Source organism: Trichechus manatus, unplaced genomic scaffold (assembly GCF_000243295.1).
Source record: "Trichechus manatus latirostris isolate Lorelei unplaced genomic scaffold, TriManLat1.0 scaffold00010, whole genome shotgun sequence".
Classification (NCBI taxonomy): Eukaryota; Metazoa; Chordata; class Mammalia; order Sirenia; family Trichechidae; genus Trichechus; species Trichechus manatus.
The window spans coordinates 19,302,822-19,322,110 of NW_004443946.1; the positions used below are offsets into that span (position 1 = coordinate 19,302,822).

Genomic DNA, 19,289 nt, shown 5'->3' on the forward strand with positions numbered 1-19,289 from the left:
AACAAAGAACACTTGGACCAATTCTTGAATATTACACTAAGCCAAACATTTGAACCAAATGACCCTTTCAGCTCTGATTTTCTATAATTCAGGGAAAATCTGTGCTACCAAATAACAGCTTTGAGATATTAAATTTATGTCACTTCCCCTCTGTTGCCTAAAATAAAGCACCCTGGGATTTTTTGGGATCTAAGCAGATCTTCATCTCGCTAAAACTAGCAGTGATTATTGAAACCAGAATATCAGTCACTTACTAAGTAGAATAGTTTCAACTGTGGTTTTAATAACAGTCTATCTTAATTATTTTGTGAAGAGGTTTAAGATCTCTTATAGTTAAAAGACTGATATTAAAAATAAATAGATATTCTGTTGGGCTGGGTATATAGTGATATTCAGCCATGCTAAGAGACAGCCACTTTTTTTGATCTGGGGATTTTCTTTTAACTTGTAGGGCATACGCAGTTCAGCTCTTGGAATGCAGATCACATTGTCTGCTGTTAAAATTGTCTAAGTAGATTTATTGGCATCAGAGAAACCATCAGAGTACTGAAATCCAGAACACATGTATCCACGGACTCTGCCAGTTGGCAAGACACAGTTCCAGTGTCACAGTATTATTCACAGCCCATGAATGTACAATTGATGATCACCATTAATTTACAGAAATCTACTACCAGGCAAACTATGAGTCCTTCACTGAAATTTCTAGAGCTATTTGGGAATCTCAGCATAGTGTCAAACCCATGATTCATGGGAACAGAAGAGAAGTTATTTCCATGCACATTCACTTTATCCATTAGGGTAACCATATATGTATATACACACACATACATATATATATGATTTTTCTCCTTGAGAATGCTAGTTACAAAGCAAGGTTCAGTATTTGAATTGGTACATTAAAAAAGTGTGAACGAGAAGGTATTTCATTTATTTTTTGGCACAAAACATCCTAATTTTTCAGGAACCTGAGGTAGAAATTCATAGTGTTTTCAAAGGCTTAGCAAATGGTTTTATGTTTCTGTGTATTTTTATATATTCTGGGCCTATCTGATGATAAAAGCATATGAGTAGATAAATTCTACTGATCATAATTTTTGTTTGAAATTATGTAACGTACTCTTATTATAGGGCACTGAGGAACTTGAAGTACGAATTCTGGTGCAAGCTCGGCCAGGCCAAGATATCAGGTAAGTTCATAACATACAGAATGTATAGCCAACTTTCGTTTCTACATAATTGTGAGCTTAGGAGAGCATGACTGTTATAAATCTACAACTATATTGATTAACTGTTAGCTTTCAGGGCTATTAACAAGTAGCGAAATGAATTTTCCAAATTCTACATCCTATGTCTGCCCTGCCCACTTTTTAATGAAGATGCTAAAGGCAAATGAAATAGTGAAAAGCACATGTGAAGAAGGCAAATTCATGAGTGTGCATAATCCACAGTTAACCCTATACCTGGATAATCCAGAATTACCCAACCCCACCCCTAGATAATCTAGAATTTCCCAACCCTACCCCTAGATAATCCAGAATTTGGTGTTAATACAGATAATCCCAGAACTGGGAATTTACACAATTAGCTGGTAGCGCTTCTTCTACTGATTACCAATAATAATGAAATTATGTGCCACTCTTTATATACAAAAATGAGTCTACTAGCCTACCATTAGTAGTGTATGTACTTTAAATTATTATTCTTGCCATGGAATATGTGCTAATTTGCTTAATATCCCCTTGTAACAAAGCTACACTTCTGCCATGCCTGTGGCAACAGATTAAGATGAATATACCTGTTTACCTATAGGACAAGACCAACCTACGTGGTCCAAATGGAAATTACCTCTAAAATTACCTCATTAGCATTATTCTCTTCACCACAGAGCTAACCAGCTGACGTCTTATCATTAATACAACTAGACGTTTTAATACAAATTCTTGCCTTATATCAAAGAAAATTTGGAGTTGGTATTTTTAACCGTAATATAGTCCAAAGCAATTTGTAAAGTCATTTTTTAAAGAATAAGTAACATATTTGTATTTAGTAGTAGTAGATACAAATCCTTTTTTTGTCTTCCATTGTGCAATTTAATTTTAAACACAAAAAAAGCATAGAGGTTTTAGAATCTCTTCATTTCTTTATCCTCCTCCTCCCTCATCTCTTGACCTTTTTCTCTCCTTAAGTGTTCTCCTCTGACACCAGAGCTTCCCTCTGAGTTGAGAAAATGTTATTCCTACTCATACTGTTTATTGTTCTGCTTTGACTTTCAGACCTATTGGCCATGACATTAAAAGAGGGGAGTGCGTACTGGCCAAAGGAACCCACATGGGCCCCTCAGAGATTGGTCTTCTGGCAACTGTAGGTGTCACAGAGGTTGAAGTTAATAAGTTTCCAGTGGTTGCAGTCATGTCAACAGGAAATGAGGTAAAAAAAAAAAAAAAAAACAAAGAAGGGAGGGGAGGGGAAGGGTGGTGCTTGCAGATAAAAGTACTTCTGACTTCTCTTCTGTGTTATAAATAGAACATTGTGGATAATAGATCTTACCAATGGGTCCATATTCCTTTAACAGGGGAAATAACAGGTTGGCCTTAGGATAGTTCAAGTACGGAAGATGAGAGGGAAGAACTAGAAATTACATACTAGGAAATGTTCCCTCCCATTTATTAGGATGAAATATTATAACCAGTGGCCTCTGCATATTCTCAGAACACATAAAGAACAGTGATCTACTAGCTATAGATATTTAACTGTGCAGACTCAGTACTTAGTCTGTTAGGACAATGAATTACGCCAACCGTGCTGCTAAGATGATGGGCCACTTATGTGTAGAGAGTAATTCAATGACTCAGGACACCATGGCTAGCCCTTCTTCTTGCTGAAAGTTTCATTTGATTTTTAATCATCAGGAGGGGGTTGATAATCACTGTTTTTCTCTAAAGATAGCATCTTTACTGACATGCTATTCAGAATGTGTCAGATGTCATTTCAGGCCTGATTTAGGAAGGGGAATTAAGTCTGTCTTTTTCTAAGAACTCTCAAAAATCTTCCTGTTCTCTGTTTTGCTGAGGTTGTACAAAACTTCAGTCGGAGGCTCTAAGGTCAAACTGGGAATATTGAAAAGTGAATCCACTGGAAATTCAAAACTGTTTATCAAAGCCAGAAACTGTTCAGATTTTTAAAAATTATTCCTTTAGATCTTACTGTTAAAAAAGAGATTAACAGAATCTCTTTATTTTCTTAATCTTTAACTTTGTTCTGAAAATAAGTCCTTCATTAATGTTATTTTTAATTTTTGAAGTTTGGGAGATGGAAATTTTCGAAGGTCTCTATGACCTTTATAGTTTGGTTTGGGCAAAATAAAAGAGTAGAATATTTTATTTTTCCTAGTGGAGAGAAAAATCAACATTCTAGATTTGCTTACTTCCCAGGATAGGTGCACCAGTCATTTCCTAAAACTACTGATTGACCCAAAACAAACATTATTTTCTACAGGCTCATGATTTTAATATCCCTAGGTCCAACTGACACTATGCTTAGCATCAGAAAGAAATTTCTAATAAACTCATTGACTCAATGAACCATTTTTATTTGCTTTGTTCACCCAAGTGAGTTCATGGGTAGTTTGGGAAAGCTGAATAGAATGAGCAAAAGCTTTTTATCCTACATAATTATTAGGAGACTTTGTTTAAACTATATTGCTTATATTCTCTCTAATACTTTTGTGATACTGGACCATTGTTTTCTGGGTATGTTCTGGAGGATCTCAAGCCTTGAAAAGAGACAGTGTGCTTTATATATGTCTTTTATCCTGTCCCCAGTATAATGCCTGGCATAGAGATACCTGATAAACATTTTTGGAGCTAAGCTAAACTATATGGTCATACAAGGCCAGAACAACAGCTATCTTTGGATGGGAGTCGGAAAGGAATGTCAAGCTATAGGGAACCAGAGATTATGAAATTTAGAAACATTTAAAAAAAAAAAAAAACTGGTTTAAGTACAGCAGCCCAGAGAAAGTAGGAGAACGAAGCCATACAGAATCAGTCAAGCTTCTTCAAGGATAATCAGATCCATGGGGTTAAGGAACTGAGACTACAAAGTCTTCCTTAGATTCTATCATATACCATCACTGTTCTGACCCCGTTACTTTTCCTTGCCACTCAGCCATCTTGAAGTTACTCTCTTTGTTCCTCAAGTGACATTTCAGGTGCAAGGAAACAAGAATCATAATATGAAGGTGTGGGAGCTACCATAGCTTAGAAGCCCCATGTTTTAAGTAGAAATCAATATTTCTTATAACAGTCTTAGACAACTTCTAGGGTCTGCACAAGAGAAATGCTTAGTTACAAGTGTCACCACACTCATGGAAGCCCAAAGCTATGGCTTCCCACTAGCGATTTATATAGTTCATTTATAGTTCTTCCCAGTCCATCTGCAAGTTACCAACCAGGGATAATTTTTACTATAATAAATGTTGCCTAGTAACAAGCTGACATTTCAACGTTATCAGATTTCTAGGGGAATGGAGCTAGAAAATTAACCCAAGGTCAAATTTTTCCTTAGAAATAGAGAAAGGGTTTTATTAACCTTTATCTTCACATAAGGAAATGCATTGTCTTTAGAGAATTAAAAAACAATGAAACCCTGGTGGTGTAGTGGTTAAGAGTTCAGCTGCTAACCAAAAGGTCAGCAGTTCAAATCCACCAGGCATTCCTTGGAAACCCTATGGGACAAACCCTATGGGACAGTTCTACTCCATCCTGTAGGGTTGCTACGAGTCAGAGTCCACTCGACGGCAACGGGTTTGGTTTGTTTTTTGGTTAAAAGTCAGTCTGCTTTTTATTATCACCAAGTACTGGCAATTCTAAACAATATCAGTGATAAAATACTTTTCTCCATTGGTGAAAACTACTCCCGCCAGCCCTCCGCCCTTAATATGCCGCTAACGCCAGGCACTGTTCTGACTTCTGGGGAGATGGCAACAAGCAAGACAGACAAATTTCCTGCTCTTACAGAATTTATAGGAAACCCTGGTGACATAATGGTTAAGAGCTACAGCTGCTAACCAAAAGGTCGACAGTTTGAACACCAAGCGCTCCTTGGAAACTCTACGGGGCAGTTCTACTCTGTCCTATAGGGTCGTTGTGAGTTGGAATTGACTGAACAGCAATGGGTTTTTGGGTTATAGACTTTATATTCTAATGGGAGATAGTCAATAAAGAAACAAATAGTGATAATAGTATCAAGAAAAATAAAGAAGGGTAAGATGATAAAGAGTGACAGTGGTATATGCCATGTATTATCTGTTGAAACTTGTCCCACATCAGCCCTTTTATATTCTCCCCTATGCCACTAAGGCTGGAAGCTGAAAACTGGATTTCCCAGATTCTTTTACCACCATGATCCAGTTAGATTTTACCACTGGGATTCATTCATATGATATTAGAAGGTGGAAATAAGGTAAAATTAGCAGAAGTTCAAGCTCCTCAACTCAAAGTAACATCACTTTACCCTGACAGCCCTACGGATAAGGGTGGCTTCCTGCAGTTACTGATCTTTGGAAACACACTTTTCTCCTTTTGTTCTTCCAGTACCTCCTACACATTTATAATCAGTTCTCTGTATTAAATCTTCCCTTCCTCCCCCCTCCCTACCCCCATTTGAAATACTTAAGAGGAGTTTTGTTTTCCTGTCTGGACGTAATTGGTAGAGTCTTCTGTTATAGATAGGGTAATCAGACCTCACTGATGAGGTTACATCTGAGTGGGAAACCTGAAGGCATTGCAGATATATGCCATATGGGGAGACGTGTGTTCCAGACAGAGGGAACAACAAATGGAAAAGCCCTGAGGAAGAATGCATGCTTGTCATGTTTGCGGAACAACAAGGAGGTCAATGTGGCTGAAGTATAGAGGGCAAGGGGTAAAATAAAAGGAGATGAGATTGGAGAGGTAACCAGAAGGTAGATCATTTTATTCTAAATGGCCAGTTTTAAGGAAGGGATAACAGAACATGTCTTAAATTTTTAATCTTCACTCTGGCTTCTATGTGGCACAGAGTATGGGACAGGCAAGGTAGAAAGCGGTGAGACTAGTTAGAAGGCTATTGCAGTATTCCAGCAAGAGTTGGACCAGAGTAGTAGCAGTGGCGGTAATGAAAAGTAATCCATTCCAGGATATGTTTTGAAAGTACAGCCAACAGGATTTGCTAGTGAATTGAAAGTAGAATGTAAGAGAAAGTGAGGAGTCAAGATGAACTCCAAGGTTTGGCCTGAGCAATTGTAAGGATAAAGCTGTTTACCCAGGTGGGAAAGATTAGGGAGTAGAAATCAGAAATTATATTTTGAACATGTTAAGTTTGAGATCCTGTTAGAAATTCTACTAGAAATATTGAGTAAGCAGTTGAACATATTAGCCTGGAGTTTAAGGAAAAGGTCAGGGCTAAAGATATATATTTGGAAGTTGTTACCACATACAGAGTATTTTAAATCATGAGACTGGATGAAGTAGTCTAGAGAATGAGTATAAATAGAAGACAGGAGATCCAAGTTTTACACTTAGGAGACAGCTGTATCTTCCTCCCCTTTTTTCAGCCTTTATATTTCCCAGTTTTATTTTCTGATTTTAACTCTTGATGACATCATCTCTCTATATATAGAATACATGCTGATCCCCTTAAAGCTTTAGATGGTGACCTACAGATCTTTAGATTGGACCTCAGTCAGCCAGCTACCATTATCACCAGGAAATCAAGCTGTGTGCTTGTTATCTAGTTACCCGAAGTGCTAGCAATAATTATTCCTTCAGTAGAAGGAATAGATTCTTGGTCTTCTGCTAGTTTTAAGGGTATTGTTTTAGTCCGTTTCAGCAATATTTCATAACTCATTCATATTCATTCATTTCTTTCTCTGTCTCTTTCTCACACACACACACACACACACACACAGATTTAAGTGTAGCTCCACTATGTCTTTGCTTATCTATTACATCTTTTATAACTCCATGGCCACAGTCAGTAACAAAGGCCTTCCATGAGCAGCTGCTATAAAAACTAGAATTTTTAAAATATATATCCTCACTAATGAGAGAAAGAAGAATAAATGGTAAGTTGAGTGTCTACTGTGATCAGTACTGTTAGGTGCTTTACGATTCAAGCAACTCTATGAGGTTAGTATAATTATCCCCCATTTTATGTAAGAGGAAATTGAACCTCAGAAACAAAGCAACTTGCCCAACATCATATATCTTACGTAAGTGTTGGAGCCTGGTTTCCCACCCAAGTCTTATTGGCTGTAATGACTTATTTCCACTATACCACAGTGCTTTCCATTACAGCTTCCTTTCATTTCATTTCTCCAACTTTTCGATGACAGTCTCTGGATCCTATAATGTTAGGTAGTACATTACTTTCTTCTAGCTATACTGTACTTCTTGTCTAGATTAAAGACCGTGGGTCACCACTTTAAAGTAGCCCTCATTAACACCTCAGATACCTTCAGTCCTTTCATTTATCCCTCTGCATACTATTCTAATGCACAAACTGAATGACTCTGATGTGGTTAGTTGCCTACTCATGGTGACCTCATATGTACAGAATAGAACTTCCCCCATAGGGTTTTTAAGGTTCTGACCTTTAGGAAGCAGATCACCAGGACTGTCTTCCAAGGCACCTCTGGGCGGGTTCGAACCACCAACCTTTCAGCTAGTAGTTGAGCACTTAACTATTTGTGCCACCCAGGGATTCCTCCTCCACTTTATTTTTGCTCCCAAGAAGGAAAGTATTACTGAAGAAAATCATAGAATTGTGATTACAGGGCTCACTACAAATTTATGCCATCTTATATCAACTTGGCACTTAAAGTTGCTCAGTAATTCTGTTATTGTTATTTCCTGTCTTGTTGATTTCCTAGCATATTCCTCCAGTGGATAGTTCATTCATACATTCCACTCTCTTTAAATCTCAATAGCAGCCCTACTTTCTCAACCTTGGCAAATTACCTCACCACCATTATGGAAAAAAGAAAGCTAAAAAATATTTGCCAAAGTGAACTAGATGAAGGCTCCCTCATCTTCTCTTCTGTTTACATCAGAATTTTCCCATATCTTCGGCTATCTTCATTTCCTCCATTCTAAGAGGAAAATGTACTCCTCCTCCAAGAACAATCCTCCTACTTCTACCCTTGGACTTATCCCTTCTCACCTTCTTTGGAACTTTGGTTTCTAAATTATTTCCAGTTTCTTCTGTGACTTTGATTGTTTTCTCTCTAGGGGCTCATCCCCCTTCTACATCCAAGTATGCAAGGATTACCATTATTATTGATAGAAAAGGACATCATGTTTGGTAAAGCAGAGGGTCAGTGAAGACGAGGAAAATAAACCCTCTATGAGATGGATTGACACAGTGGCTGCAACCATGGGCTCAAGCATACCAGGGATTGTTAGGATGATGCAGGACTGGGCAATGTTGAGTTCTGTTTTACACAAGGTCACCATGAGTGGGAGCTGACTCAAGGGCAACTAGCAATGACAATAACCATTATTATAAGAAAATCTACTTTAAATATCCTCTTGCCTCCTTGAGCTGATGCATTAATCCCCTTATTCTCTATTACATTTCATTAAAAAAAGAAACACTGCCTTTCCTTCTTCATTATCTACTTTTTCTTAAAACTCCCAAATCTGATTGTTGCTGTTTGTTAGCTGCCATCAGTCAGCCCCTGACTCAGGGCTACCCCATGCACAACAGAATGAAACACTGCTCAGTCCTGCACCATCCCCATGATCTGTTGCAGATCAAATCATTGTGTTCCATTGGGTTTTCATTGGCTTATTTTTGAAAGTAGATCTACAGGCCTTTCTTCCTATCCATCTGAGTCTGGAAGATCCACTGAAACGTGTTCAGCAACATACAGGCCTCTACTGACAGACAAGTGGTGGTTCTGCATGAGGTAAATTGGCCAAGAACCCGTGTCTCCCACATGGAAGGCAAGAATTTCACCACTGAACCACCAGTGCCTCATCCAAATCTGATTAGTGCCCCATTATTACAGAAGCTGCTTTCTTGAGTACACTAATAATCTCCTAACTTCCAGATCACCCTCAGATATTCATCCTCTTTAACCTATCTGTAGCATTTGACATCACTGACACTCCTTAACCATCACCTTGAAACTGTCTCTGTGTTCTGTGATTCTGTTCTCTTGACTCTCTGACTACTACTTCTTCTTTCCTTCTGTTGGTCCTTACTCATCTTCCTTGCCCTAAATGGATATTCCCCAAGACTCTACTCTGCTGTGTCTTTCGTTTCTCTAAATTTTCCCTAAGAGTTTTTCTTTTATGTCACATACTTGCAGGTAATTTCTGTATCTACAACCCCGATCTTGACCTTTTTTGAAATTTCGGGCCTCCATTTCAACTTCTTTTGATATTTCTGCCTGATGTTCCACCATTACCTGACATCACTCACCATCTTTCCCTTCCTACCACCCTTCTTCCTGACTCGCCTGTTTTTATAATGGCATCACTGTTTCTTGAAACTTTTCTTACCAAGGTCAATAATGACTTCTTTTTTTAAATCTACTTATTTTTTAACATAAAAGCAATTAGATTATAATAATAGTTTACTTACAGGAAAACTAGAAAATACAAATAAGCATTCATTCATTTATTAGTATTTATTTAGTCCCAACTGTGTGCCAAGTCTGGAAACCCTGGTGCCATAGTGGTTAAGAGCTGCGTCTACTAACTAAAAGGTCAGCAGTTTGAGTCCAGCATGCGCTCCTTGGAAACCCTGTGGGACAGTTCTCTGTCCTGTAGGGTCACTATGAGTCAGAATCAACGCAATTGGCAATGAGTCTGGTTTGGGTTTTTTTATGTGCCAAGTACTATTTTAGTTGCTGGGAATACAGTAGTAAACAAAAAAGATAATAATCCTTTTCTTTATGAAGCTTACATTCTGGTGGAATGCAAAAAGAGAAACCACTGCTAATATTTTGATACATCGTCATCCAGACTTATTTGTATGCACATATGAATATATATTTATTTACAAAAATAGGACAGTGCTATAAATACTACCTTATGATCTGCTTTTCTTCACTTAAGTATTATCCCACTAATATATTTCAGTGTCAATAATATATATCTATAGTCTGTCTCTGGAGCCCTGGTGGCGCAGTGGTTAAGAGCACGGCTGCTAACCAAAAGGTCGGCAGTTCAGATCTACCAGTCACTCCTTGGAAACCCTATGGGGCAGTTCTACTCTGTCCTAAAGAGTCGCTATGAGTCAGAATCGACTCCATAGTAGCAAGTTTTGTTTGTTTGTTTTTTATAGTCCATCTCTGATGGCTATGTAACAGTTCTATTGTATGGGTTTGTCATAATTAATTTAGTCAACTTCATATTGTTAGACATTTAATTTGTTTACCCTTTTTCATCATTAAAATCATGCTATGATGAGCATCCATACATATTTGCATGTTTTATTAATTTCTTATTCATAGAAGTATTACTAGGTTAAAGAGGATGCCTTTTTTTTTAATTTTTTTTTATTTTATTGTACTTCAGGTGAAGGCTTACAGAACAAATAGTTACTCATGAAACAGTAGTACACATGTTGTTTTATGACATTGGTTAACAACCCCACAACATATTAACCCTCTAACTTCTCAACCTTTTTTTTTTGTGAACATACACATAGACAAAGATACATCATTTCAAAAATTTCTACATGCACAGTTCAGTGACATTGACTACGCTCTTCCAATTGTGCTGTTATTCTCACTTAAGATGAAGGCTTACAGATCAAAATAGTTTCTCATTTAACAGTTACTACAAATGTTGCCCTATGACAATGGTTAACAATCTCACAACACATCAACAATATCCTTACTCAACCTTGGGTTCCCTATCACCAGCTTCCTTGTCCCGTTCTGCCTTCTGGCCCTTGTCACTGGACTACTGTACCTCGTTAGTCTCATTTGGTTTTACGGGGCTGTCCACTCCCAGGCTGAACAGTGAACCTCGGAGGTAACTTCACCACTGAGCTAAAAGGGTGTCTGGGGGCCATACTCTCGAGGTTTCTCCAGTCTCCGTTAGGCCAGTAAATCTGGTCTTTTTTTTTTTTGTGAGTTAGAATTATGCTCTACATCCTTCTCCAGCTCTGTCCAGAACCCTCTGTTGTGTTCCTGGTCAGAGCAGTCAGTGGTGGTAGCCGGACACCATCTAGCTGTACTGGACTCAGTCTGGTGGAGGCCTTGGTAGCTGTGGACAATTAGTCCTTCAGACTAATCTTTTCCTTGTATCCTGTTCTCTCCATTCTCCCTTTCTCCCAAAGGGATGAGACCAGTGGAGTATCTTAGATGGCCGCTCACAGGCATTTAAGACCCCAGACACTACTCACCAAGGTAGAATGTAGAGCATTGTCTTTATAAGCTGTGTCATGCCAATTGAGCTGGATGTTCCCCGAGACCATGGTCCCCAGAGCCCTCCACCCAGCAATTCAGTCCCTCAGGGAGTTTGGATGTGTCTGTGGGGCTTCCATGACCTTTCCTTGTACAAGTTGTGCTAGTTTCCCCTCTATTGTGTACTGTCTCACCCTTCACCCAAGATACCACTTATCTATTGCCTATTTAGTATTTCCCCCCCCCACCCCTCCCATCCCTGGTAACCAACAAAGATTGTTACATTTTGTGTGTGAACTTTTTCATGGGTTTTTACAATAGAGGTCCCATACAATATTTGTCCTTTTGTGATTGACTTATTTCACTCAGCATAATGTCCTCCAGTTTCAGAAGATGCCTTTTTTAAGACTCTTGATATTATTTTTTGCTAATTGCCACCAGAAACATTGTATCTATTAACCCTCTCTTAAATTCTGTCAAGTGCCCATTTTCCCATACCCTCACCAAAACTGCATACTATTATTGTATTTTAATCTTTGCGTCAATAGGCCAAGAGTGATGGCCTATTTTTAGTGTTTATGCCCATTCATTAATTCAGCCATTCAACAAATTTGTTGGCATCTACTACATTTCAGGCGATTGTCATCATATGCCATCTAACCAGACTACATGTCTGTGTTCATCTCTTCTCATTAAAATCCAATCACTTTAAAATTCTAACAGCCTTTCAAAACCCAGTTCAGATGTTTTTTCCTATATGAAGTAGGAAGATTACCTACTTATGGTGATCTTCATTTGGATCAATCACTTGGCATTTCTTATATACTGCCTTACGCTGTCATAATATGTACATCTTTAAAATTTATTTTTTATCATCCTCAAATATTTTGAAAATAGAAAAAAGGAGAAAAGTTATATATAAACCCACCATACTATAACTCAAACATGTTAATTTGATTTCTTTCCATTTTCCTCCCTATGGGTATAGGTTTATATTGGGCATGTATATGTGTGTGTGTGTGTGTGTGTGTGTGTGTGTGTGTGTGTGTGTATACATATGTCATCATAGTATAATATAATTTTATATCCTTTAAAAAACATCATATGAAATCTTCCTTCCTAGCTGCACAATATTCTATCATGAGGACATGTGTACGTATTCTTCCTTTCTTTATGTTCATCTTATACATGAAGAGCACATTGTGGTTTAAAACAAAGAGTCTGGTTGCCCTGTTGATAATGCTTGAAATAGGACAGGATTGAGAAACAAAAGTAGTCTTTCTGAGCAGGCTTCTTATGTCTGTTTCCACCCAACTACCCATCCCCCCTACCTAGGCCCCGTTCTACTATTTCAAGGAGCTTTTTTTGTTTCCCTTCCGTTCTCCCTCCCATCTTCCAACCCTTCTCTTAACTCTCCATTTTTCCTTCCCTGTACTCAAGGGACTGATAGACAGACTAACTAGGATGTGCTCTTTTCCTACTTCGAGCTCACCACAATTTATAGTATGTTTTCTGATGATTAAGCCACCACCAGTGGTACAACAGAATAAGTTTCTACTAATTATTAATAGCCTTAATTTAGAGCTGTAAATGTAATATATTTTTACCGGCTATTCTATATATCTGTTTCCAAAACTGAAAAGCCGGCATTTTATTTTATCTTCAAAGTAATTGTGTAAATTCGTATTTATGATAGTAATCTTGGAGATGAAGTTTAAATTTTAAAAGGAATTAAGGTTTTATATTAAATTTTATTTAGCTTATTTCATAATGAGAGAATAGCTTCAATTAATCCATGCTTAGGTTTCTTATTTCTTTTATAATAAGAGTGCTAGAAGATGATTATAAAGGGATATTTTAGTCACTTAAACTAAACAATAGCAGCATGTATTTATGTAGTACCTCTCTTTTAGGGATTTAACAGTGCTTGATTAATATTATCTCATTAATCTTCACTGCACCCCTGTGAGGTACATAGGTGGCAAGTGTTATTATGCCTCTTCATTATAACAGTAATAAATGTTCTATAATGAACTGCCTAGAAGCAGGCATATATGCTAACTACTGGGTTTGCAGACCAGGGAATCAAGGTATATTAGAGATCAAAAAGCTAACATGAAGCAACAAGCCATCTGTTCCAGGTATAGTCAGAACCCTGTCTCTTAAAACTCCTGGTCTGTTCCCCACCATTGTCCCTCAAAGGCAACAGAGAAGACATTCTCCTGCTTCATTCTTAAGCTTATACACTGGACTCTGGGCTTAATATTTTACGTACATTAGTAGATTGTCATCTGCACAGCATAGGTAATAAAGGGAATTTTAAAAGGATAGGGAAAAAAAACTTAATCCTGGAGAATCTTATAATCTAGTTGATAAGTTATGTATGTATAATGTCATATCTAAAGCAACCATTAAAAATATATAGACAGAAGAGATATACTCCCAAAACATATATATATAAATCAAAATGGAATTCTAAAAATGCCCAAGTAATCTGCAAGAAGGCAAGCAAAAGAAAACAGAAACAAAAAACAGAGGGAACCAACAGAAAACAAAAAATAAAATGACAAACTTAAACCCTACCATATCAATAATTACATCATAATAAATGCTGTACTTTATTTGTAATAGTCAAAAACAGGAAACAGTAATTAAAAAGAGCAAATTATTGCTTCATGCAACAACTTGGATGAATCTCAAGGGCATGATGCTGAGTAAAAAAAGGCCTATCTCAGACAATCACATATTGTATGATTCCATTTATATAACACTCTAAAAACGTTATTGTTGTCATGTGCTGTTGAGTTGGTTCCGACCCATAGCGATCCTCTGCACAACAGAACGAAACACTGCCCGGTCCTACACCATGCTAACAATCATTGTTAGGCTTGAGCCCATTGTTGCAGCCACTGTGTCAATCCATCTCACTGAGAATCTTCTCTCTTTCACTGACCCTCTAGAAATGAGAAAACTATAAAGATAGAAGGAGCCCTGGTAGCACAGTGGTTAAGAGCTCAGCTACTAAGCAAAAGGTCAGCAGTTTGAATCCACCAGGCTGTTCCTTGGAAACCCTATGGGGCAGTTCTTTTCTGTTCTGTCCAGTAGGGTTGCTGTGAGTCGGAATCGACTCAACGGCAACAGGTTATAAAGATGGAAAACATATTAGTGGTTTCCAGGGTTTAGGGATGGAGAGGGAGGGGAGTACAACTATAAAAGGGTAGCACAAGGGGTATCTTTGTGATGATGGTATAGTTCCATATCTTGACTGAGGTGGCAGTTATACAAATGTACATATGTGATAAAATGGCATAGAATTATACATACACATTATACCAATGTTAGTTTCCTCATTTTGGTATTATACTATGACTATGTAAAATGCTGCCTTTGGGAGAAACTGAATGAAGGGTACACAGGACCTCTCTGTACTATTTTGCAACTTCCTGTGAATCTGTATTTTACAATATAAAAACCAAAAAAACCAAACCCATTGACATAGCATCTATTCTAACTCAGTGACCCCAGAGGACAGAGTAGAACTGTCCCATAGGGTTTCCAAGGAGCAATTGGTGGATTCGAACTGCTGACCCTTTGGTTAGCAGCCTATCTCTTTAAACACTGCATTCCCAGAATTAAGATATTTTAAAAGAGACAAGCATTTTTTTTTTTAATTAGAGAAAAAATCTAGCTAATGGGCCAACTTAGTAGTGTTAGGTGCATACAAAGTTCTAGAAGAATACAACTGAATTGGGTAAAATTTTTAATGCCAGGTTTCTTAAAGGAGGTGAATCTTGAGCCTTTGGTATATATTTAAACAAAGTAAAAAACAATCATGAATTAGTAAAATGAGAGTTCTGAGTAAAGAAGAGGAGAAAGGCATGAAATTGGTGTTTCAGAAAGATAATCTCAGTTGATGTGTGCCACTGATCTATAGCAGTGTCCAAATCCCCATACAAAGACCACCAAGGAAACCTGTTGATCATAGAAAATAAATAAACAACAAACAAAAACTGGGTATTAAATTTGCAGAATAAAGGAGAGCAGCACCTTGATAGTCTCAGTAATGTATCAAAGGGGAAAATTTCAGAAGAGTACTTATAGGGTATTGATGTGCTAGAGTTAATCATAGGGTGATTTTAGGGCAGTTAGCAAGAGAGATCTGGGCAGGGGTTGGTCATAATTTAGGGATATTTTCAAAAGGATACTTACAGGGTATTGGTGTGTTAGAGTTAGTCATAGGGTGGTTTTAGAGCAGTTAGCAAGGGAGATCTGGGCAGGGCTTGGTCATAATTTGTAATCTGGGCAAGTTGCTGGTTGTCACTGGTTTTACCTTTGGAACACAAATTTCTGTGGAGTTACTATTAAATCAGTTTGTTCATGGACTTAGAACGTATAGTTCTCAACGAACTGGTGTTAAAACAATTTAAGCTAATTTGTGTTGCATGTCATGGTTTGGCACAGTTTATCTGTTTTGCAAGTCATAGTACAGTTTTGCAAGTTGTGGTTTCAGTTTCATCTCTCAATCTTCCTACGTCTGGTCACTTCTCAGACTAAGTTAGACCATTATCTTCTGGAGATAAGATCAGTCTACATTTGCACCACTTTTAGATGGGGCCTGATTGTGTAGTTGGCTTTCTTTGGCAGTCACCATACTTATTCAATCTGTATGCTGAGCAAATAATCCAAGAAGCTGGACTATATGAAGAGGAACGGGGCATCAGGATTGAAGAAAGACTCATTAATAACCTGCGATATGCAGATGACACAGCCTTGCTTGCTGAAAGTGAAGAGGACTTGAAGCACTTGGTGATAAGATCAAAGACCACAGCCTTCACTAAGAATTAGACCTCAACATAAAGAAAACAAAAATGCTTACAAATGGACCAATAAGCGATATCATGATAAAACGAGAAAAGATTGAAGTTGTCAAGGATTTCATTTTACTTGGATCCACAATCAACACCCATGGAAGCAGCAGTCAGGAAATCATATGATGTCTTGCATTAGGCAAATTCGCTGCAAAAGAGTGCTTTAAAGTGTTAAAAAGCAAAGATGTCACTTTGAGGACTAAGGTGTGCCTCACCTAAGCCATGGTATTTTCAATTGCTTCATAGGCATGTGAAAGCTGGACAATGAATAAGGAAGACTGAAGAAGAATTGATGCCTTTGAATTATGGTGTTGGCAAAGAACATTTACTATATCGTGGCGTTCCAGAAGAATGAACAAATTTGTCTTGGAAGAAGTACAGCCAGAATGCTCCTTAGAAGCAAAGATGGCAAGACTTTATTTAAGGAGCATTCTGGCTGTACTTCTTCCAAGACAAATTTGTTCATTCTTCTGGAACTCTAAGATACATTCAATGTTCTTCGCCAACACCATAATCCAAATGCATCATGATGTCAGGAGGCACCGGTTCCTGGAGTAGGACATCATGCTTGGTAAAGTAGAGGGTCAGTGAAAAAGAAGACCCTCAACAAGATGGATTGACACAGTGGCTGCAATGATGGGCTTAAGCATGGCAACAATTGTGAAGATGGTGCAGAACTGGGCAGTGTTTCATTCTGTTGTACATAGGGTCACTGTCTTAGTTATCTAGTGCTGCTGTAACAGAAATACAAGTGAATTCAGGGTGCGAGCTCCAAAGAAAGGTTCTCTCTGTATGTCTGCTCTGGGGAAAGGTCCTCATCATCAATCTTACCCTGTCAAGGAACTTCTCAGTGCAGGGACCCCAGGTCCAAAGGACGCGCTATCCTCCTAGTTCCTGTTTCTTGGTGGTATGAGGACCCCGTGTCTCTCTGCTGGCTTCTCTTTTATATCTCAAAAGAGATTGACTTAAGACACAACCTAATCTTGTAGATTGAGTCCTGCCTCATTAACATAACTGCCTCTAATCCTGCCTCATTAACATCATAGAGGTAGGATTTACAACACATAGAAAGATCACATCAGATGACAAAATGATGGATAATCACACAATACTGGGAATCATGGCCTAGCCAAATTGACACACATTTTGGGGGGATACAATTCAATTCATAACAATTGCTATGAGTCTAAACAAACTTGACGGCATCTAACAACAACATGGTAGTCATGTTGATCTCTACAAGCATCATGCCTTCATGTTCATTGTATTGAGTGATAATTTGTTGAACCATATAACATAATAGCAGATGTGCAGCAGCCTTTAAGGCTCTAGAGATTATACATTTGACCAACCATACAGAAAACATTAAGACAAGATTATTATCAAAGTTTGCAAGGCACTTTGAAGACATGATTCTAGACTTCCAAGTCCAGACATGAAAATATGTCCTATAGTCTATCTGGATCTTTCTTAGATAACCACAAGTGACTTTTTCCCTTAGTTTGATATAGATTGCTACACCTTTCCTAGGATCCACATAATTCAACCAAATTAAATAAAATTTCAGTTCCTCAGTAACACTGACCATATTTCAAGCACTCAGTAGCCACATATGGCTAGTGGCTATTATATTGGACAGTGCAGATATAGAACATTTCCATCAGTGCAGGAAGTCCTATTAGACAGTGCTGTCATAGAGAATCTCAGCTTAAGGTTTCCAGTAGTTGTAATCTTTTAAACTTTTATGCTTGGATAACAGACAATGTACACTAGTTGTTAACAGTACCTAATAAGCTTGTTTCCAACAAGGCTTAATTATAGTCTTTCTGTGATGATGTTTCTAAAATACCCAAAGTCTAAGTTGATGATGATTATTATTAGTATCTACTATTATATAATATCATATATAAAGTTTTTTGGCTTTTTTTTTAATTGTACTTTAGATGAAGCTTTACAGAACAAACCAGCTTCTCATTAAACAGTTAGTACACATATTGTTTTGTGACATTGGTTACCAACCCCACAACATGTCAAAAACACTCTCTCCTTCTCGATCTTGGACTCCCAATTACCATCTTTCCTGTCCTCTCCTGCCTTCTTGTCCTTGTCCCTGGGCTAGTGTACCCCTTCAGTCTCTTCCTGTTTCATGGACCTGTCTAATCTTTGGCTGAAGGGTGAACCTCAGGAGTGACTTCATTACTGAGCTAAAAGGGTGTCCAGGGGCCATACTCTCAGGGTTTCTCCAGTCTCTGTCAGACCAGTAAATCTGGTCTTTTTTTGTGAGTTAGAATTTTGTTCTATATTTTTTCTCCTGCTCTATCAGGGACCCTCTATTGTGATCCCTGTCAGAGCAGTCAGTGGTGGTAGCTGGGCACATCTAGTTGTACTGGACTCAGTCTGGTGGAGGCTGTGGTAGTTGTGGTCCATTAGTCCTTTGGACTAATCATTCCCTTATATCTTTAGTTTTCTTCATTCTTTCTTGCTCCCAAAGGGGTGAGACCAGTGGAGTATCTTAGATGGCTGCTCACAGGCTGTTTAGACCCCACACTCTACCCACCAAAGTAGAATGTAGAACATTTTCTATATAAACTATGTTGTGCCAGTTGAGCTAGATGTTCCCCAAGACCACGAGCCCCACAGCCCTCAGCCCAGTATATAATTATATTATTATTATCTTGGTCTAAGATTATGGGGAAGCTGATTAGGTGGCTGCCGTGGAAAAGTGGTCCATACCTGTTGGTGATAAGCCTGAACAGCTCTGACCATTTTTTATATTAATCCCCATTATCAGAATGGAGAACAGTAGAATTCACTGAGGTAAAACTCACAATGTATAAAGATTCTGTCAATAGTTATGCTGAGATTAAAACCGTTTTATGGACAGTGAGGCCATTAACAAATATCTGGGCCTTTAATTTATTCCCATAAAGTGTATTTTGTATTTTACCAGTTAACAAGAGCATATAAACTTATCCATTGCCGTCGAGTCGATTCCAACTCATAGCGACCTTATG

General features: G+C 38.0%; 1 protein-coding gene across 1 annotated transcript in view; it reads left to right on the forward strand.

The window, feature by feature from the left end:
- Window positions 1-19,289, forward strand: part of GPHN (gephyrin) — a 632,163-nt gene that overhangs the window by 539,548 nt on the left and 73,326 nt on the right. Inside the window, exons 15-16 of the mRNA XM_004370959.2 lie at window positions 1,132-1,190; window positions 2,277-2,430. Coding sequence (XP_004371016.1) covers window positions 1,132-1,190; window positions 2,277-2,430 — 213 coding nt within the window. The remainder of the gene's footprint in view (window positions 1-1,131; window positions 1,191-2,276; window positions 2,431-19,289) is intronic.